General features: G+C 40.6%; 12 protein-coding genes across 12 annotated transcripts, besides 2 other annotated features; 5 read left to right on the forward strand and 7 right to left on the reverse strand.

The window, feature by feature from the left end:
* Window positions 1-39: 39 nt before the first annotated feature.
* BEWA_023850 (hypothetical protein) lies at window positions 40-2,493 on the forward strand (the record flags this gene model as incomplete). The annotated part of the gene is made up of 3 exons (XM_004829145.1): window positions 40-347; window positions 382-2,263; window positions 2,299-2,493. 3 exons carry the CDS (start codon window positions 40-42, stop codon window positions 2,491-2,493), a joined length of 2,385 nt encoding a protein of 794 aa, XP_004829202.1.
* Window positions 2,494-2,521: 28 nt separating this feature from the next.
* On the reverse strand, window positions 2,522-3,808 carry BEWA_023860 (hypothetical protein; the record flags this gene model as incomplete). The annotated part of the gene is made up of 1 exon (XM_004829146.1): window positions 2,522-3,808. One exon carries the CDS (start codon window positions 3,806-3,808, stop codon window positions 2,522-2,524), a length of 1,287 nt encoding a protein of 428 aa, XP_004829203.1.
* A 110-nt stretch (window positions 3,809-3,918) lies between these two features.
* Window positions 3,919-7,307, reverse strand: BEWA_023870 (hypothetical protein; the record flags this gene model as incomplete). Its single annotated transcript, XM_004829147.1, has 1 exon — window positions 3,919-7,307. Exon 1 carries the CDS (start codon window positions 6,934-6,936, stop codon window positions 3,919-3,921), a length of 3,018 nt encoding a protein of 1,005 aa, XP_004829204.1. The 5' UTR covers window positions 6,937-7,307.
* Window positions 7,308-7,362: 55 nt separating this feature from the next.
* Window positions 7,363-8,290, forward strand: BEWA_023880 (casein kinase II beta chain, putative). The gene is made up of 4 exons (XM_004829148.1): window positions 7,363-7,564; window positions 7,603-7,815; window positions 7,854-8,180; window positions 8,215-8,290. The coding sequence occupies exons 1-4, from the start codon at window positions 7,448-7,450 to the stop codon at window positions 8,278-8,280; spliced, it is 723 nt and encodes a 240-aa protein (XP_004829205.1). The 5' UTR covers window positions 7,363-7,447; the 3' UTR covers window positions 8,281-8,290.
* Window positions 8,291-8,344: 54 nt separating this feature from the next.
* On the forward strand, window positions 8,345-9,129 carry BEWA_023890 (hypothetical protein). The gene is made up of 3 exons (XM_004829149.1): window positions 8,345-8,457; window positions 8,499-8,803; window positions 8,839-9,129. Exons 1-3 carry the CDS (start codon window positions 8,358-8,360, stop codon window positions 8,983-8,985), a joined length of 552 nt encoding a protein of 183 aa, XP_004829206.1. The 5' UTR covers window positions 8,345-8,357; the 3' UTR covers window positions 8,986-9,129.
* On the reverse strand, window positions 8,987-9,913 carry BEWA_023900 (hypothetical protein; the record flags this gene model as incomplete). Its single annotated transcript, XM_004829150.1, has 1 exon — window positions 8,987-9,913. One exon carries the CDS (start codon window positions 9,911-9,913, stop codon window positions 8,987-8,989), a length of 927 nt encoding a protein of 308 aa, XP_004829207.1.
* A 76-nt stretch (window positions 9,914-9,989) lies between these two features.
* Window positions 9,990-10,856, forward strand: BEWA_023910 (hypothetical protein; the record flags this gene model as incomplete). Its single annotated transcript, XM_004829151.1, has 4 exons — window positions 9,990-10,122; window positions 10,158-10,467; window positions 10,506-10,584; window positions 10,619-10,856. 4 exons carry the CDS (start codon window positions 9,990-9,992, stop codon window positions 10,670-10,672), a joined length of 576 nt encoding a protein of 191 aa, XP_004829208.1. The 3' UTR covers window positions 10,673-10,856.
* Window positions 10,857-11,157: 301 nt separating this feature from the next.
* On the reverse strand, window positions 11,158-12,081 carry BEWA_023920 (hypothetical protein; the record flags this gene model as incomplete). The annotated part of the gene is made up of 3 exons (XM_004829152.1): window positions 11,158-11,583; window positions 11,618-11,733; window positions 11,778-12,081. 3 exons carry the CDS (start codon window positions 12,079-12,081, stop codon window positions 11,158-11,160), a joined length of 846 nt encoding a protein of 281 aa, XP_004829209.1.
* A 51-nt stretch (window positions 12,082-12,132) lies between these two features.
* On the reverse strand, window positions 12,133-14,526 carry BEWA_023930 (hypothetical protein; the record flags this gene model as incomplete). The annotated part of the gene is made up of 1 exon (XM_004829153.1): window positions 12,133-14,526. One exon carries the CDS (start codon window positions 14,524-14,526, stop codon window positions 12,133-12,135), a length of 2,394 nt encoding a protein of 797 aa, XP_004829210.1.
* Window positions 12,982-13,012: a sequence feature (AT_rich).
* Window positions 14,525-14,561: a sequence feature (AT_rich).
* Window positions 14,558-16,036, reverse strand: BEWA_023940 (hypothetical protein; the record flags this gene model as incomplete). Its single annotated transcript, XM_004829154.1, has 1 exon — window positions 14,558-16,036. The coding sequence occupies exon 1, from the start codon at window positions 15,962-15,964 to the stop codon at window positions 14,558-14,560; it is 1,407 nt and encodes a 468-aa protein (XP_004829211.1). The 5' UTR covers window positions 15,965-16,036.
* A 339-nt stretch (window positions 16,037-16,375) lies between these two features.
* On the reverse strand, window positions 16,376-19,579 carry BEWA_023950 (hypothetical protein; the record flags this gene model as incomplete). The annotated part of the gene is made up of 1 exon (XM_004829155.1): window positions 16,376-19,579. The coding sequence occupies one exon, from the start codon at window positions 19,577-19,579 to the stop codon at window positions 16,376-16,378; it is 3,204 nt and encodes a 1,067-aa protein (XP_004829212.1).
* An 825-nt stretch (window positions 19,580-20,404) lies between these two features.
* Window positions 20,405-21,106, forward strand: BEWA_023960 (hypothetical protein; the record flags this gene model as incomplete). Its single annotated transcript, XM_004829156.1, has 1 exon — window positions 20,405-21,106. The coding sequence occupies one exon, from the start codon at window positions 20,405-20,407 to the stop codon at window positions 21,104-21,106; it is 702 nt and encodes a 233-aa protein (XP_004829213.1).
* Between the last annotated feature and the right edge of the window lie 19 nt (window positions 21,107-21,125).

Consider the following 21,125-nt stretch of genomic DNA (forward strand, 5'->3'; position numbering starts at 1 on the left):
GCTCAGAATATTTGGGAATCGCGGGGAAATGACGCAAGAATGTCATTCGTACGCCTATCATCGCTTGTATTTGTGCTATTTGCAGTAGAAATAGCAGCATTCAAGGTAAATGGTCACCATGACCAGCCTAACGCAAATAATTACGGGCATATGCGCCCATATACTCACGATCCTCGCCTGAGGGACGAGCCTTTGATTTTGACACAGGATCCACAAAGCGATGACCTCGTAGTATCGGAAAGTCCAATGTATGGACTTAACAGGCTCATACATGACAGAAATAGACGTAATGCAGCGAATGAGCCTCGTTACAGAGTAGGAACGACAGTCTATGTCCGCAACGGAGCGTAAGTTTTCTTCCTACAACACAGCCTTCTTCAGCCTTCGTTCATCAAAAGGAACCGTATTGTACAATAAACCAATGGGAATCGGAGAACCTTATAAGGTTCAGGTCGCTCTCGACTGTAGAGACCGAGTAGGACTGGTAAATGATAAACGTTTTGGGTACCATGGAACTTCAAGTTGGTTCTTTGAGGATGAACTCACAGATCAGCCACCAAATAGCTTCGGAGAACAAGAGTACAATAAAGAAAAACCAGAGGGTTCGGATCACTTGTCAAGGATAAATCACGTTGATCTTATGGACTCTTATGACCCAAGGGATATTACTGACATTTACAATGAAATAATGTCCAGAGGACAAGCTCATAAATACACCTCTTTTATCGCAATAACGCAACTTGCCAAGGCGTTTCACTGGAGGAAAATCTACTCTGCATTTAGATACCAACAGCAACTGGAATTACTCAACCACATTTACGATGTAGTTGTTTCAAACGATATGCTAGATCCAATGTATTTGTCTTGGATGATTTGGTCATTGGGAGTGTTTACACCATCATACGATGCCGGAAAATTTACGCGCCATATGGACATATTCCGCGAGGTTGAGTCAAAAATTACAATGTATACCCTAACGAATTACGACCAAAGCTCCCTGGCCGCAATGGCTTGGCCATATTCACGATTGGATGGATCAGGTGCTCTATTTTTACAGAATGTTGCAAACAAAGTAATAGATATACCCATTGAGGAGCTGGAACCATCATATATTGCCACAATCTCCTTTTCCCTCTACAGAAAGTCCATTTATAATAGGAAATTTGCTGAGCATATTTCTAGGCTCATATCAGAAAGAACACACAATATTTCAGCATATGAAGCCTCAAAAATGTTACCGCTATTCTCCCTGAACCCTCGGGAAATGTCACATACCGTAGAGGTTCTGGGATCAATAATATTCGCCAATGAAGGATATGATAGGAAAGGGGGGTCCGTCACAGACAAGACATTTGTAAACTTGATAAATGGTTTTTCCCGTACTGGTAATTGTTTTAGGATGCTTACGGATTATGTTTATCGCACAAATCCAAAACTTTCACAACAAACTTTGGAAATGGCGCTCGCTGCTATATCAGATACACCTCGCTCTAGATTAGGATCATGGATAATTGAGAAACTTACTCGAAAGATTGATAAATGTTCTGATAAATCTTTCTTACTGTTGATACGTTACGCTATAAAATTCCGGACACTACCTGATGAATTCATTCCTCTCATTTGTGAACGTATCCTTTCCCCATTTTCAAACTATGAATTAACACCAGTCACAATTATTGCCTCTTTTTGGTTGATTTTATCAAGAATAGACCATGACCCGGCGATGTTTTTGGAACTGGCTGCCAAGCTAGATAAAATCTGTGAACACGTGTGCCCTGTAGAGGTAGTTCAAACGTATGATATTACTAAGGCATTTTACACTCTTTCACTTTTGCATGATAATTCTCAAGTTAACAATATGGATCTAAAGTATCCAAATATAATAAACACTTGTTTGTTTGCGCTTAGAGCCTCTTTTAATATATTACCCATGGGATATGCTGGTAACTATATCAGTTATTTGACCACAATTGCACCGAACCTTGTAAATACATCAGTAACATTGGCCAAAGAATGGTTGGATAATCCTGGAATTGACATAGATTCGTACGAAACACCGACAATAAGACTTGCAGAAATTCTGCTATCTGTCAAGATGGCATTTGAAACTAAAGGCTTTTATGAGGATCGGAACCCCGAACCTATATCCTTATCTGCTAAATGTAGTTTGGAGGGAATGAGAAGATTTGTAATGGATAGTGTATCCCACTTAGTTGATACGACAATAACTTCAAGGTGGCCCTTTTCATTCCTACAAGTTCTGGTTTGTTGCATTATACATTTATTTCTTTTCTTTAGACACGAACAAAGATGATTAATTACATCGCCAGAGAGGACGAACTACTACAATTTTCTATGAATGTCGCAGACACTATAACAAATACTGATTTAAATAGACTAGTTAATTCACTAAAGGAACTAGACTTGTACAATGAAAAGTGGGAATCCTTTGTACACTCGATTCCAAGAGGAATTGAAAGAGTATTGAATTAGTTGCTTCTTTTACTAGAATTTGCATTTATTATTCACAAAATTCCATCGTATTCATTCCACAAAGGGAATCTTCCTTTATAATGGTCTCAAAGTCTGTTCTAGTTTCTGGAACCAAGTCACATGTTAGTCTATCCTCGGTTTCCTTCTCATAACAGTCTTCCAGATACTTTATTTCCGTGTCAGTTAGATTCAGATCTTTAATCTCCTGTGGTGGATTAACATCTTCATTCACAAGGGCTGGGGGTGTACATATAACGGGTTTCATAGCCAATGAGGTATCTTTTGTTTCGCCATTTTCCCCAGGAAGACAAATCTCGTTTTTACTCTTGGGGTCCTCAGAAACGCTTTTTGAGTTCATGCTCCCAATAAGCATTTTAAATCTCCTTTCAATAGCCTCTAGGATTTCCGAATTTTTTTCCTCTGCAAGTGCGAGTTCTTCTGTACCCTCAGCACATTTGTCATTTCCATTTAAAATAGCTGGTACATTCTTTCCAGAACCAATTGCTTTCGATTTCGGTTCATCTTCCTTTGCATGCACTAGTCTATTATTTAAGGTCTCTTGTCTCATTCCTACGTCTTTACTCTTTTGATAGTGATTTACCTTGAGATATTTTCCCACTAAGTCGCTTGTATCCTTGAGTTCACTCTGTACCTGAGATACAATTGACATATTCTTCACCAATTTATCGTCGTGGTTTGGATTTTCTTCTTGTGGATTATGAATTTGTGCGAATGTTTTTTGAGGAATGACCTCGTTCATAGCTTCGGCAACTTTATTCTTTATTGCTAAATCTCCATAAGCCTTTTCCAACCTTGACACCTTTTCATCCACATCGACCAGTTTCTTCATAATCTCCAAGAGCTTTTCGTTAACACTTGCCAAGAGTATTTCAATGTTTGGTCCATTGACTTGACAATTATTACACTCTGGGCTTGGTATGACATAGTGAGCTGAAGTTTGCCTCTTTGGTTGCGCCACAAATGACATTGTAGGTGTAACAGCCTTTCTCGTGTTATAACTTGGCTCATTGTCAAATCTTTCTTTAAAGTCAAAATCGTATGGATGTTTTATTACATCGCTTGGGGGAACGGGATAGTCGTAAACTCCTGGGTAATGGAACGTATTATTCTCCCATCTTAGAGGAGGGTACCTCATGTCATTGATGTATCCATTTGCATTAGTTAGATAGTGCATTGGTGATAGCGGCATTGTTAGTTTGACTTTACCACCCTGGTTTACATATTGCTGCCTGAAAAGTGGACTTGATTGTTCATTTTTGGGTCTACAGCAACTCAATGGAGAGTTTGGATTCATGTTTCTTTGTATAAATGTGTGAAGGAACAAATGTATTATGTACTAAAAAGATGTTTACGCGTGATTTGTGCGAATCAAAATGACTCGGTACAAAGTACACTGCTGATTAATTATGCATAATTGTGTGCAGACTGTTCAACAAAGAACAAAAAACAACTTTTCCCTTGTTCTGTAAAGGATGTTTCAGTATTTTCAGTGCATGTTCCGGATGTTATAGACTCTAGAAGTTGCCCCTGAACAATTTTTACCGATTGCGATACTTGTTCCAAGAATTCGTCATCTTCTATATTAATACCGTTAAAGTGAGAGTTAATTGATGACAAAGACGATAGAATTGGAACTATTTCCTCAAGAGAGTAATATTTTATCCTCCTAAATACACCCAATATTACATGGTTTAGCAACTTGTATCTATTCTCGATAACATCTAGCTCAAGTATATCAGAGAGAACTTGTAAAAATAAAACGTCATCCTCTACAGTTAATCTATCATCAAGTTCCTCTTTCTGTGGATCAGAAAAGTGAACGAAAAAATTTTTACTAGTTGCTCCCAACAATTTTTGCACTAGCGCCATTGGTTTTCCGTCTTTTGACTTCTGAAAAAATCGGTGGAGTGCATTTAGCATAAGCACAGTCCTTAGCAATTTAACCTGACTTTTAAGTGTTAACTTAGACCCGTCGATCTCCGTGATTAAACTTTCAAGGTACAGAGATGTCACATGTAAGAATGCTGTATAAATGTGGTGATGTTCTTCTGAGATTTTCATTACTTCCATAGTCCCCAATGAATATAATGATTCAATGTTTGAATGAAGGAGATGTTTGTTATTGAAAAGACCAAGACAATAGGCTACATCCATTAACAGCCTAGGCTCAGATTCAACCTTTGAAAGTGCGTAGAATGGATGCATTAATTGTTGAAGTAGTGTATTTACCTCTATAATTTGCGATTCTGTCATGGAGGATACCAATGGAATCATGTAATAGTGGAGATGGTGTGAAATGACGTAAAATATGACAGAGTTGAGTGTATGGTCTCCCTTGAAAAGCGATCTTATCGATGGTGGAGGAAGATAGTACTCCATGCCGTGCGCAGTCTTGTAAAACTCAGAATCTTCAGTGTATGCAATATGTGAATTGCCCAAAACAAGGACTTTGGGGCAAATTTTATCCAATAATTCAACGGGAGAATTTGAATACGTAGGTCTTGTGAATAAAAGACGATAATATAGACTTGATAGCATATCAACTGGCAATAGATCTGCATACCTAGAATAATCATTGATGAAAACGATACAGTTTGCAATGTCCATAGCTTTAACATTGTAAAACTCCATCTTGTTCCTACAACCTTCTAATAGACCGGTATTACCAAGTACAAGTCCATGCATAATTTCATTCACCCATTCTTCCGCCTCAATTTGTTTCGGTATGAACTCCAATGTTTCAGTTTCTATACCTAGGCCCTTGCAAAATGTTGCCAAGTTGTTCACGTGGAACCTCTTTGCATGTTCATTCATTAGCGTTTCCTTATATTCCAATAAAGCATCCAATTCAATTTTAAATACAGGGAACGGTGAGTAATTTGTATCAACGCCTTGTGAAATGGCCTGGATTGAACTATTGTACGGAAAGTAGACATGATAAGGTATGTTTTCCTTGTCCAGTGCATTTACTACAGCCGTATTATGTTCAAAAATATACTTTACAATACCACTAGATGACAATGTAGGACCAAATGCATCCTTTATTAGTTTCGATACATCTGTATACAATTTAGGCAGTTGACTTTTATATGTTACAACAAGTTTAGGACATTCCTCAGATTGGACATCTATCTTATCTTCAATTCGTCCAACTCCAGGTACTTTCCATGGCATATTTCCAGTCTTTATATTACGGCTCCATAAGCGTTTGAACTCTATTCTATTGTGTACCGATGAAATTAGGAACTCTGATTTACAGTTTGAAAGCGCATCGAATAGCAAGAGCAATGAAGGAATGTCAGATGGGAACTTTACGCTTTTTGGGTATGCTTCAATACTGACTGGTTGAATTCCAAAATCTGACGATAATGATTCTTGGGCATGCTCCTGGAACTTTTCCACAAATAAGAGGGGATTATTGAAAAGTATCGACAGAATGCGTGAGTAGAGCTCAACAAATTTTGCATCTTTAGATATGGTAAAGAATGATTTTAATGCAAAAACCATCTGTGATTCAGACATTTCATTAAGTTTCTCGTAGAGATATCCAAAAATTGGATCAGTTAGTTTGCTAGTAGAGAATCCAACGCTGGTAAATGAGGAAAGTACAGCCATTGTTTCACCAAGGGATGGCCCATTTGGGCACAGCGATGTTTTTCCGCCTATCATTAAATCATAAAACACGAGCCCTAGTGTATTTATAAATGGATCATATCTCCCTTGGACTTTTCCATAAATGTGAACAGCAACCGCAATATCATACGGGCGAAAGGCATAGATATTTAGTTGCATGGCCAGTAACAATTTATTTCGTAACTCGTGAGTTAATAGTCCACAGTGGTCAAAAATTAGTGCTACAACTAGAGTTTGTTTTAGATTAAAACGATTGTAAGCCAAAAGTTCCGATACTCTTTGCTCAAACATCTTGACATTGCGAATTTGGTCGTCTGCAAGCTGCAGAGCTGTGCCACCATTTAGGTGATAAAATAGATCTTTAACATCAACATCGAATGGAATACTTGGAAATAAAAACAAGAGGGAGCTAACAAGTTCTTCAGAGTCAAGTTTCTTTATGGGTATCTCCACCTTTATCAGAGTCTTTGTCAGCTTACACTTTTTATACAGTGGGACAACGTCCTTGGCTACATTCGGCAGTTTTTCATCCACTATCTCTGTAAATTCTTCCACAGTATCATCCCTATTTGTAAATTTACCTCTAGGGTCATCTTCATCAAATCCAGTGCATTTTGTGGAATCTCTAATGTCCTTTAGCACGTAATAGTTTTCCACTTTTTCATCATCCAGGGTGGAAAAGAAACGTGACTTCACCCCGTGTGGTCCATTCAGCAACGCTACATGCTGAAATACCCTAGACACATGGAATCTTGCCTTCCTAGACAACTGCGCTGTTACACCGTACATTTCGTAGTAAGTACACCTTCACAAACTCAATCTTCCCCCCAAAGCTTGACAGAATCTTCGTAGGTAAGACGCTATTGCGCAATTTGCATTTGAGAATCAGTCGCAGGATTCCAGGGCTGGGTGAGCTTCTTAAAGAGCTCCCTAGTGGCCACGCACATCAAGCTTCGAGGCGACTATATGCAGGTGTTTATATAAAACGTCCATACACATTCGTATTTCCGACTAAAGACCATAAATATTGGCGAAAAGGCCAAATCACATCACCAGTCAGAAGAGACCAAAAGGTGAAATTTAGCGCAGATCTGCAGTGAATTCTGGACTTTTGAGGTCAGTGGTACCAGCTGGCCGAAGTTTTTAGCTTAATGGCAATTGTTTAGGGTCTAGTCGGTCCCCACCGTTCATGGCGCGCATCTCAGGGAAAACTCCACAATTAATTATCTTTGTGTTTAAAGATGATTAAACTTTAATACAGCAATCAGAAAACGGTACATAAGCGCATAGACCCGCACAGATGTATAGAAAAAGCAGCATGACTCCTGGGTTGCAGGGAATGACCACAGATTCCGTAGAAACGCTAAAATGGATCCCGTGGTTCACGTCCTTGGAAGGTCATGAGTTCCTTTTACAGGTAACTTTTTTATTCTGCCCTTAAACCGGCACTTGCAGATTGAGGAATCCTTCATAAAGGACCAGTATAATCTGGGCGTTTTAAAGAACATGAGGAACTACGAAAGCGCCATGAAAATGATACTGGGACCAGCTCCTACTGAGGAAGTTTTCATGGACAGCAAGTTCCTGGAAGTCTACATGAATGCTACCGACCTGTATGGATTGTTGCACTCGCGGTACATCACGACTCCAACTGGCCTTATGCTCATGGTATGTTTACTCTTTTCTCACCAATGACGAACTTTTAGAAGGAAAAGTACCAGAATGGAGTATTTGGTCACTGTCCGAGAGTCAAGTGTCAGAGGCAGAACGTCTTGCCTTTGGGATTTAGCGATAACCTTCACAACCACAGGATCAAGACCTACTGTCCCAGATGCCAGGAAGCGTATGCAGTGAGAACTTCGGAGATAAACGCAGACATTGACGGGGCGTTTTTCGGAAGATCATTTCCTCACCTATTTCTACTCACCTTCCCGCATCTACTGCCTGACGGACAGCCGGCTCCTTATGTTCCAAAGATTTTTGGTTTCAAGGTTCATAATATAAGTTCTTTGGTGCAAATTAAGCTTGAGAATGTAAGTCGTGTGTCTCGGTCACATTTACTTTCAGGGCGAATTTGGCAAGAGCAGCTGCGTATCGCAAGATAATAATATCAGAGTAGATTCTGTAAACTAGTTCTTTGTGTATATGTGTGTATCTCCGAGATGAGTCCATGCCCCCCATCCGTCCGTCTTGCCATGGTCACTTGAAATATGATTGGCCTTAGCCTGCGTCGCTCTGCCCAAAAGGTATGCGATGCCCTCGTTACGTTTGGTTTGCAATTGAACAGCGTCACGTTCGTATCGCATCCAGGTTTGTTTTAGAGTCCCTTTCGACAATGGCGTTCCCCTTAGGCGTTATGGCGGTAGCGCAGCTCCTAGAAATGAAGTCCTTGGTGGAGCACAGAGCTCACTTTACTCAGGACGACGTTAATCGTATGTACGAGTTCGATGCGGCCACAGCAGAGAAGGCCCAGGTCGCTGTGGACCACGATTTGCCAATTTCTCACTACAACTTGGACTATTTGGACAAGCCGGGCTTCCTTGAGAGCTTGATTGAGGAGAAGAAGATGAACGAGGACATTGCCAAGGAGGTTATGGAGGCGCCAGTCGGTCAATACAAGCAGCCAGAGTTGCTCAAGTCTTACAAGCCTCCCATTGTTTGTTTATTGCTCCCATTTACAGATTATTTTAGGTACCAATTGAGTGGAGACAGCACGAATTGGCCATAACCAACCTCATGGTTGAAGTCCAGCCATCTCTTTTGCGTGAGATGGAAACGCAGAAGAAGATGCGCGAGTTTATGGAAAAGCACAAGGAACGTGTAGAACAAAAGGCATAAATTAGTGATTTAGCAAATGTAAAAACTTTGAAAAGTCCTCGTTGGACATTCTGACCTGGATGGTTTTCATCTTGTAAATTGGATGTGGCAACTCAATTTCGCACAGCTCCATGAGTAAGCCATTTTGATAATGTTTAACTCCTACATGTTCAAGAAATTTCAACCTTGTGCTTGGCATTCCTACTGGATCTATTCCCAGGGATGACATGATTTCGAGCAGGTGGCGGTCTACAGTATTATCGCTAATTTTGATTTCCAGGAGTCTGAATTGAGAGTAGTTTACCCCTTTTGGCATTTCTATATTCTCTTCTTCCATCAATTTGCGCAAGTGATCTCTGAGATTTGTGATTCTATATTCCATGCGATGCGGTCCATCCTCTTTGCAGACTCGTGCATAGACGGCACTGGACTTTGATATGAATTGTGATTTGGTCTTGGAGGATCCAAGGCGAATGTAGTTTCCGAGGTCATTGCCCAAACTCCTAAGGGAGAGCGTGTCTGGACACTTGTGGAGATGAAAGTTGATGGTACCTTCGGAGCTTCCATATCGGTAACTGAAGCGTTTGAGGGCCTGTTTCATGGGGAATTCACCATCTGACCATACGTTATACATGTTGTTTGCTCGGATTATACACTTGTAGGTCTTGGTGCACAGCCCTTGTTCGACGTAGCGATTGAGCTGATTGTACATGCCATCGTCGGTGGCTCCAATGACCAGTCCTCGCTGGTTTAGACCAAGTTTACTTGAGAATTTGATACATTCTGCAGTAAATCCCAGCTTAGCTGCGATTATAGCCGCTAGCGAGTTGCCGCACTTTGTCTTACCAGGAGGCGCAGACAGGTACCATCCTAGCGGTTTATAGGTCACGAATAAGCGATCACCTGGGCCCTTGAAGAGTATCCGAATCTCTTGAGCCGCAGATGCCATAAACAACCACTAGAAAGACGGTCAGGCCTGCCTGCCATTCCTGACGTGCACACTCTGAATAGACTTTGCCCAAAGTATGCTAAGGGACGTGAATGTGCACATTCTTCCGTGCTTAATAGAGTATAATGGGAAGACTGATGTGAGAGAACGCTTTGAGAAGCGAATAAATTCCTTAAAGGAAGAAGATTCTAACCCAGACGCTATTGATGGTAAGTTGTCTTCTCGTCTAGATGATTCTAAATAGGAAATCGCACGATAAAGGACATTTGTGGAGAAGTAGTCGATGCCGCAAACTTTGATGTAAAGGTGACTGAGCAGTGTGTAGGCGACGTCTACGCTTCCATGAACAAGATTGACGATTTTTTGAAGAAGGATAGGTTCAATACACTCTTCCGTGGTAGAGAATTGCGCGGGAAGGAGGTAAATTTGGAGAAAATGGGCTACAGCATGTCCGTTGTGAGCTCATCGGAATCGCAAAGGGTCCATGATTTCCTAAAGAATGAAGGGATTTCCTGCAAAAAGCTGACCAAAACAGCAAATATAGACCCAGTAACGTATGTTTATGAACTGTATAATGGACAATAATGCGTAGAATTTGGGACTTGGAGACTGACATTAGTCCGAATAATCAAAACCTCGTAGGCTACAAGTATCTACTCATATCTCCATCTGTAAGTTTATCCATATACTTGTATAAGTGTGCAGATTGCAGACTATAGCGGGGAACAAGAGTATGTGAATAGTCATCTTAAAACTTAGAATCGCTGATATTTAGCGCATGCTTCATCATTTCATACGATATTGTATTGTATAGCGATGGATCATCTTTTAACATTTCTAATGCGAGCCTTAAAATTCTCGGATACAGAGATTTATCGTTTATCTTGTGGAATCCATAGGCAACTAGTCCCAGTTCCCTAAAGGATAATACATTTTCCAGTCTATCAAATGTTTCATTTAGATATGAAATTGGTGGATCTTGCACATCCCACTTCCCGATAGAATACACGAGCTGCATGTGTCTATATGTAAACTAACACTTACATTTGAAAATTGGGGTCCATCGAGTGTAGTGAATTTTGTAATGCGATTGAGTATACTCCTGGTTAACTTTTGATCTAGAAACTTATACATGGTCTGACGTTCACTCACCTTTAAGACCAAGCTTTAACATGGAAGAAAAGAGGAAGAGGAGCTGCTGCTTATCACCAGTTTTGTACTGTTTTTCGAGGCTTTTGAGGGATTTATCCAGCAGCTCTTGATTTATATGCGATACTTTTGCGGAGGAGCTTAAAATTAGGGATATTTGGTGTATACTTGCCTACAAATTTCGGAATTAGTGCCGCAAAAAGTACCCATTCAATGTGTTTTACAATGTGATTCGCCAAAAAGTCCAAGTAATGCGATTTAGATGGAAACTCTGACTTTCCCAGTGCGTTGTAAACCTGCACCAATGACCTAAGATCCATATTCTCTGAGTTGTTTAGAGATTCTAGAAACAGAGGAGTCAGAGCAACGGCAATTTCATCATCTTTGGAGAAGTTTGAAAGCACATCTATCAAGGGCATTGCAAAGCCCTGAGGTGTAAGGGTATCCTTTTTCTTTAGTATTTCCGATAGAAGAATATTCGTCATTTCCCTATCCTTGTGTTTTGCAAATATATTTAGCAGCTATGAAAGATTTATAAATGCGCTAAAAACGTACCAAAACGAGCGGATAAGCTACCGTTGATGCTGGAATTTGATCTATTACCCTGTTTCTAAAGTGATTCAAGAGTACAGCGTCGCAAACTCCCATTTTGTCAAGTCCAAAGAGGAACCCTAAAGAGCCATATATGGACGATGGGTGGATAATGTGCACATACCGCTGCAAGAGAGGATATCTGAATCGTCAACCCTTTTCATACTTTCAGATTTTAGTCGTTCGATGAAGCTTTGGTCGCAAAACTGACACTTGCTTAAAATCATAATCATCCTAGAGAGATGTCTAGTACTGAAGCTCTTCATGATAATATTTGCTCGACTTATCAACGATATCCATGTATTTTTCGTGTTTGGTCCCCTTTTAATGACATTCTCCATGATTGTAACCAACCTGGAGACACCAACCCATGGAACCGATGCCAGCGTATCAAAGGAGACATGTCTTGATAAAATTTGCGGTTTCATTGCGAATATGAACTAGGGATGAATAGATACATGATAAATGTGTTAATCTGCCTATTCACCGGGGCAGTCATGGAATCTCTTTTCCAGGACGTTTGATTTTATTGTACAATCTGGATAAAAGAGAGAATTGTCCTCTAGAGATTCCACATTATGTAAAATGTGTCGGAATAGAAATGAGATATACTTGTCTATGGCTGAACCTGACATAAAGACCAAAGACCTAGGAGTAGCGCCAAAGAGGTAGCCATCTTCGACAATCTTGCAGTTTCTCCTGTTCTTTCTTTTCAGGCACAACTTGAATAACTTCTTGATAATCGCCAGATTCTCTGGATTCCAGTCATTCTTGGATATAACAAGAGCAATGTCTAGCACGATTTTGCAAATATCTTTGGAAAAATTGTTACATGTCAGATTATAAAGACCATGGGCAACGTATTTTTGACATGATCCACTGTAAAATCCAAGTGAAACTGTGCGGACAAACTCCGCATCTAATTTTATAGTTTCGGAGAGTCTACGAAAAACAGCACTGATTGACAGTTTAAGGTCATCCTTGCAGCTATCATGTCCTTCACAAGCACCATTTGGCTGAATACAATTCTTTTCGTGGGTATATTCCAAACTATAGACGAGATCTAGCGAGTGTTTCATGATATCCATAGTGTAGTGTTTGACCAATGGAGCCGATGCTCTCCATATCCTTTCAAACACCTTAAAGCATTGTGGGATAAAGCTATACCTTTCATAGTCGGTTCCACATATCTTTATACTCCTACATAGCACCTTAAATGCTTCAATTTTGACTTCTGTATCCTTGTAGGCCTCATCAAATATTAAAAGGTAATTGCAAAAGATAATCAGGAGCCTATTGAAAAGAGGACATGGATTTTGCACGCTCTCTATTATAGAAATAATTTTAATTATTTTTTTTCTATCATAATATCTACTTGCCCCCAAGTCTATTCGAGAGTATTCTATGGACCACTGTAAAAGCTCCTGATTTAAAACCCCAAAGAACATTCCAAGGAGTGGTTCATCGTCGATACAGTCTTCATAATCATCGATTGAGAGTTCTTGTCCCTCTTCCTCTAACAATGCAACACGACACCTTGCTATATTTAGGGCCCGAAGTGCCCCTTCTATTAGATGGTGGTTTTTTCTGGCAGCCTCCTCACAGAGTATCATTGAGTCTTTAGAACCACGGAAATAGCTCTCTAAAAGATCCAAGAAGATGATATCCATCTCTATTATATTCTTTTCCCTATATTCAGGAAGAGTTGGCTTGTAGGATGTTGTATTACATTTGATGAGTCTACATAAAAGACATTTTATCCTATTAATATACTGAACTCCAAAGCTGATTTTTTTAACGATATGCGCTCCTACTACCAATATTTTAAGATCGCGGATATAGCTAAGATCACAATTATCCAATATAACATTTATGGCTGCATAAAGAACCCTTCTATCTACAGCATGCGGTATCTGGATTAAGCAAGAGTAGGCTAAATTCCTGAGTTCTGCATCTCCATGAAGAGCCGTTCGAATGAGTTTATTGGATCCTCCACATCTTTCAAAGTAGGAACTGTCTCCAGACTTTGCAAGTTTCTGTAAAACCATCAACTTTAGTCGAAAGTTTATGGGCAGTGGTTTCTTTGTGCGTATCCAAATCTGGGACAAAAGACAAGCCATTTCATCCATTGCGTATATATTTAACTTTCGCGATTTCAAAAGCTCCTTAACCCACTCCATAACCTTTGAAAGGTGGGTGCTGGTCAAGATTGTCCTGGTTACAGTTCTTTGGACCAGGCGGATTTGCCAATAGTAACTCTGGTTATAGTAGTCTTCTGAACCAACAACCTCTTCCTGCAAACTCTCCTTTGATATTACCCTATTCATATAGAGCTCAAGGTGCTCAAAAAAGTACTCGCTCTCCATACGCAAGAGAAGCTCATAGGCCAGTTGCACTAATTTTGAGCTACATATGGTATCCACTGACCAAATGCAGACGTTTCCCAGGAGTTCTCTTACTATTTGTGACACACCATCAAAGATTTTGCGGTTTTGCGAGATTCTGTTGATGACTTCGCTGTTTATATCCAAATTCTCACATTTATCATTTCCAGAATGTTTATGCCATGTTCTTAAACACATCAACATCAAAAGGCATAGTTCTAGCACCTTTATATCGGAGCTACTGTGACTTTCATTCAGGATGCAACTCTTGAGGCAGTCTACGTCGATCAATTCGTTGTTTCGGATAAGTGCGCGGTACTTTTTGCTTCCTAAAAGAAGTTTAATTTTATATTCTGCTATGGTAGCTAGTCTTCTCAACTCTGTAGAGGTGCTTCCGATGGAATCCGTAGGCGTTGCGCCCTTGGATTTAGGATTCGGTACGTTTGCGTCGCTCTCAGCACACGTAGACGCAGTTCCAAGATGCGACATTTTAATTTTGTAAATGAATATAAAAAATAAATTATGTTACAAAAGTGCCAAACGTCCAAACCTCCATAAACCGTATGGCGAAACTCGGCGTTGTTGACAATTGCTCATTATTAAAGGTCTCACTAGCAGCAGACGTGCCGAATAAGAAATCTTTACCGACAGAAATAGCTGGATTCCTACCTCCACCAATGATGATTGAATCGTCATTGGTGAAGACAAAACAGCGGTTATTACCCTGAGAAGTGTACACCTTGAGCTCGTTCTGCAAAAACTTGAAGACAAATGTCTCGCCAGATCCATAAAATCGGACATTGTAGTGTATTGGACCTGTAAAGGCTCCAAATACTGCTCCTCCTGTATCCTGTATGAGGAGTAGGCAATTTTCCTTGTCTTCCAAATTCTTGTAAAACGTGTTGAAAGATATACCATCATGATCCGTTTTGAATGATAGGACCCATTCTCTGATTGCTATACTCGGCGGCAGTCTCTCAGTGAGCCTCTCGAGCATATAGGAAGTCAATATGTTGCTATTTTTAGCGATCGTTTCATAGTAAGAAGAGTCTGCCAAAACATCAGAGACGAGCTTTACGTCCGTGGCTTTTGCCTTTTTGTTTGAAACATTCCAACTTTCAATTAGACGATTACTTGAAAATGGTATGCGTGTGATTCCACTGCGATTAGTTACAATTGTCTCATTCCTGTACGAATCCAACAGATCCATCAAGAGACTTGTGCATTTGTATGCTACATCCTTTTTATAATACCCAAATAGTACTGACGTGTGCATTGATTCCCTTGCTGATGTTGTCGTCGTCCTTGGGACGCCTGATCCAGAAGACCTACTTTTGAGCAGGTTGAATGTGATTACCGATGTTACTACTGAACCAAGCCTTGACCATCCGGACGAAAGGAAGGATCTTGGTCTCTGGTTTCGTTCCTGGGATCCCGGGGTATCGGATCTGGCGCTAATGTCGAAGCCACCAAAGGCGGAAGAGTCGATGGAGCTCAAATCAGATGCAGTACTGTCCGTTGTTGGTTTTACTACAATCTGAAGGAATCCATTGCAACGTATATCCTCTGCTCCAACCAGTTCCTGCGATGGCCCACCTATACATCCGCATTCCAGTATATTCTCCACGTCGATATGGACCTGATAGTATCCGGGGCCCTTTTCATGGACATTGAAATCCCTTACATCAGGTTCAAACGTCAGAGATTCCCTGGTGAGTGTCAGTATGCCCAGTATAGGACTTGGAAGAATGCAATACTGGCAAGTTTCCCGGAAGAGAATGTCTCGATGTTTTGGCAAATTAAAGCTAAAAATATCGCCAAATGGGTCCTCTGGCTCGGATTCTTTCGGCTCTGGTCGGTATGCAGATAAAACCGCCTCCTTGATAGCACCAGGCCTAATCAGCGTGCCTTGACGAAAAAGCGACATGTTCGGGTTCTACATTTTAGTAAAAACGCCGCAGATTATTATTCGATGCGCGCAACATTTTTTATGTATAGTGAAGCTACGCTTTCCCACACCAGCAACGGCAGCCAGCCGCTTCAGTATGCGTTCACAACCAGCTGACATTTTCCAGCCAAATATGTGGATGTTAGAAAATAGATGAAGATATACGCTAGTTTTGGATCACAAAGAGTCGACAAGTAGACACGCAGACGCCGAGATTCGACTATCTGCCACAGTTGCGCGGCCAGTAGCCCACCCCCGAGAGAGTAGATACTGTAAAGAGTAACATGTAGAGATGAGAGCAGGAGTGAACGAGGCAAGAGTAAATGAATAATAGCAGTGTAGAGAAAAGAGACTACATTAGAGAAAGATTCCGGCCTATTAACTTCTACGTTAGTGAAATTTGTACTTGGATACTTGGATTTCGTCAACTGTGTTTCTATTCAGCCGAGAAGAGACGAGATCTAGCTCATCTTCTGGCATATCCACACAGTTGGAAACCTGCGCTATCCATGGTTCAAACTTTGTAGACCAATTATTTATAAGTGAAAAGCCGTACAAAAATGTAGTCCAGTCCAAAATATTGGTATCAAAATTGCACCAAGATACCAAATACGGCAAACGTGTATTCCACCGTTCTATATAGTATTCCAATCTACCATGAACCTCCAGAGGCAGGTCCCAGGGTTCAGATTCAGACTCGTAAAGATTACTAAAGTTTTGCATTTCCTTTAGAGCACCTTCCCAAGCAGACACTCTGGCCTGTTGGATACTATCGTACAGCGGTTGTGGTAATTTCCTATCGTGTAGTTGATCTAGCGCAAACTTGGACTTCAACATTATTCTGTCCATACGCGGTGTGAAGTGTTTACAAAAATAACTATATTCCAGTTTCCATGCCTCCTCCCAGTAGAGGAAGAAACTCTGAAAATTGAAAAATTTTAAAAGAAAATAAGAATGGTATAGTCCAGTTAGAACAGACCATGTCACTGCATTAAAATCCTTATTCTCTACTCTCGCAACCGATTGTGCCCATTCTAAACAATTTTCGCAATCAGCGTCAGAGAATATTTGCCTTGAAGTATCCGCAAAGGATTTTAAATCTAGCGTCCCTCCTATAAGACTTTTCCTGTCCTTTATACGATCCAAAACTTCCTGATGCCAATTATGTTCTGGCTTCAAGTACGCCTTACGCAATTCCGTAAAACAAATATCCGTAGAAATTTTGCTGGATCGTGCACCCAAACCCTTGAATAGAGCGCATCCCAAGAATACTAGGGCTACCAAAAATGCAACTTTCATCCAAACCATGAGAGTTAGGAAGAAGCGGTATCTATCAACCCTAACGTAAAAGCTTGACTTCTTAGAAACCTTGACAGATAAAGCTCGATTCTCAAATCCCCCTGGTGGAGGGTTATAGTCACTGGAACCTGAAGTGACCGATTTCCACTTATTAGAGGTTGCATCATGACTCAAGAACAGTTTTGTTATAGGTTTATGATCCCTTGCAGATTTTTGTTCCTTAGATGCACCCTTACAAGAAGAATACGACGAATAGGTGAAGAAAAGGCCGTATATATCAAAATATTTTGTAGGATAATTAACAGCAGATACACGGAAATACGTATTCCTCAAAACGCAAAACAAGTCTACAATTAGATCAGCATGACAGCACCAACTACAGATAATATCCTTTATATCAAATTCATTTGACACTGCTGATCCATCTCCGTATACGAATGTTTCAGGGCGTTCCACTTTTCTTATGGAACATACCGGACAATTTGCCGATAAAGAACCAAAGTATACATTTCCTTTCACCGGAAATCCACTTTCATTAGTCGTGGCGCTATTGTGTTTTGAGCAGACACCATTAATGCAGCAAAGGCATGCCAACTTGGCTTCCAACCTGACTGTAAGTTGGCAATCGTTACAGGTACTTGTCTGTGCGGAGGTAAGCAAAAAGTGTTGTGATCCTGAAACTAGGGAAATATTTTTACAACATAGACATTTATTGCAGTTTTCCTTTTGAACAGTAGGACAATTACATGTTCCTCCACTTCCAGAACTATTCCCACAACCAAGTTTGGCACAGCGATCACAACATACACATTTCAAACACTTATCTTTACAACCACCACTTGAACAGCAGGTGCATTTTTCTTCATTATTTTTACATACCTCTTTACATCTACAGCTACAGGTTCCGTTTTTACATGTACCCACCTTGCAGCATTGAGATCCTTGTTGACAGCATTTGCAACCACATTGTGGTTGTTGCGTATGCTTGTGACAACAACAACAGTCATTGCAACAAAAACATTTACAACAACCCTTCCAACATGTACACTCAATTTTACCGCCAGTTCCAGAATCAAACCATATAATTACATCCTTAGAACATTCTGGTGGCTTTGAACATACCTTCCTACAATCATAATAAATACCCTCGGTCTTGCAAAAGCACTGTTCACAAACATCATCTCCACAGCACATTTTCTGCGGATCATCACTTGAGCAATTCTGCCTTAAAGATACATCAATAATTAGTCCAAGGGAGTACGAGAAGATGTACCCGAGCAGGAACGCCGGTAGTATGACAATAAAAAAGAGCCCATATATGCAAAAAAACTTGTGGAACAAAAACATTAGAGCAGCTGAAATGAAGTGTAGTATAAAAATAACAGCACAGACAAAAGTGGAATCTGACTTTGATGGTGGAAAAATAAGCCCAAAACAACTTCCTACAATGTGTGATATCATCTCAGATTTAGAGAGGCTGGACATCAAGTGCGGTGCGTATTTAAACTGTGATGTGCAAAAAATGGGTGAGTATCCCAAAAAAACCAAAATAGACAATAACAAGGAGAAGAGTGGTCCCAAGTTTGGCCTTATTAATGAGTAAATATCATCAATAGTTTGGCCTGGAGCGGAAGTATCAAAGAACATGCCATCGCCGTCCCGTTTCGATTTCTTCAGGAGGTTAGACGCGCCCATAAGTTCTCCAAAAAGCTTATCATCAACTACATCGTCCCATATTTCGAAATTACCCAAGTACATCTTTAAAAATAATGACGTTAGACATGACAAAAACCGGATTAGAGCGACCATTACGGCAATGTCCCGCAGGTGGGTAGAAAAGCCTTTATCATCGCTTTTCACGGCATACCAGCAGATAGACGGCAGTAATCTCGCTGAAAATAACCCTATGCAAAATCCTAGCAAGACAGACTTGTGTCTAGAGTAGTAACAGCTCGAGTGGACAACCAGGATGCCCATCACTATCCCTAAGAAGCCCGAGAGCAAGAATGTCAGCTTCCCTAGGGATAGATCCCACTTTACTATGGCATATAGGATTAGACATAGCGTTGCATAGACTGTGTGATATCCGTTCCGGTAGAATTCCGAATTCCTGCTCGAAAAGAGCATATATAGGAATACGACTGCTATAGAGCCCAGAAAGATCCCGTATTGGATAGAAGCTCCCATAGACATGTGCAATAGCGTCATATTGAACTGTTCAATGCCAATAAGGCATGAACAGCCGAGGATGAACGCCTCGGTGATCTCACCGATCCCTGCGGCTCCGTACGCCATTCCCCTCAAAAGACACGGGAAACCTTGGCCTATCCTACTTACATTTCTTAATTAAATCAACTTCATTTCATTAACCGAGGTTAAACTACGGGAATTACCCTTGAAAATTTAGTCTAAATGGCGTCCCCATCCCTGCCTAGACACTCTGCCCGTACGGGCTCTGGCAACGCTCCTTTTGGCCCCTACCAGCTCTACGCACCTTGCGAAAGATTTAAACCTGAGAATCTACGAGGAGTTTACACCAATATTCGCGTATTTGCTCTTTGTGTGCCCAGCGTCGCAGGACACACGGAAGAGACGAATCTCACCTATTCCTGAAACTTCCTCCCCAAACCTTGAGATTTATTCTAATTATTTATGCTTAAGTATATGAGCCTACTCTGGTTGTTGTCTAAGAGCTTAAATCTGACAACTGAGAGACCTGTCTAATATACACAGTAGGTTTTCTTCCTAGGACTATTTATAGCATTAAAATTGTCTCCAATCCGTGAATATTGACTCTATGATCCGATATGACTCATTATTTGCGCTATATGACCTGTCTATCCCGCAACTTGCTCTCTTATGTCTTCCCCTCCTCGTTTACGTATCTAATTACAGCAAATACCTCTAATTGTACTAGATTTGCTAGTAAAACGTTCCTAAAGGCCTCCCATATACGCTCCACAGCCATATCTGCTCAGTTAACATTTTTGGGCCCCGGCTCGCCTCCCGAGGTTTGATGAGACACTTTGGCTAACACATACTATACACATCTACTTAGATAAGATATAGACTCTTAAAAGGCTAGAGTCTAGGGGTTTATGGCAACGATGAAATCGCAAAATGTCATCTTCCAGAGTATTTGAGGCTATCGGCAAGGATGATGCCTATTTTGAGCTCAAATCAAGACTATACGATGATTTTAACTCGGAGGATTCGGAGGGAAAGGCTTATAGTCACGTACTCAATGGAGTAATTGATGTTCTGAAGAGAGCGGACAGCATAGACCACAATGTGGATATAAACAGCGAATGTAAGATCCTAATAGAAGATGTAGCTACGAGCGGATTGTGTAGATACCCCTGGGAAGTTGTCAAACTGCTTCTGTTGGTTATTTGGGGCCACGTCTTTGACGAAGTGCGTGAGTATGAAAATGCCAATAATGAAGAAGAGGACGACTTTGAAAGGTATGAGCATGAGAAACGCGAGTCATTGGCTCGCCTCTTAGAGTTCGACCTTCCTCCATTTACACTTCAAAGGCTCTGCGAAATACCACTCAACCAGCCATACAGAGCACTGCATAAGATATTCAACGCATATCGCAAACTCTTCAACGTGAGAAATATAGAGTATGAACCAGTATGTATACCAAAATTTGTAAAACTTGAAGATTTTAAACTGAACAAGGTGTACTCTAACCTAGACAAATGGGATGAACAACTTGAAACATCCTTTAGACCACAATGGTCGCAAGATATATGGATAGATTGTTCAAGTGACGATTCTTCGAGTGACTACCTTGAAAAAAGATCAATAGACGAGTAAATTGTATTTGCATATCGTG

The sequence above is a fragment of the Theileria equi genome, chromosome 1, assembly GCF_000342415.1.
Source record: "Theileria equi strain WA chromosome 1, complete sequence".
Lineage (NCBI taxonomy): Eukaryota > Apicomplexa > Aconoidasida > Piroplasmida > Theileriidae > Theileria > Theileria equi.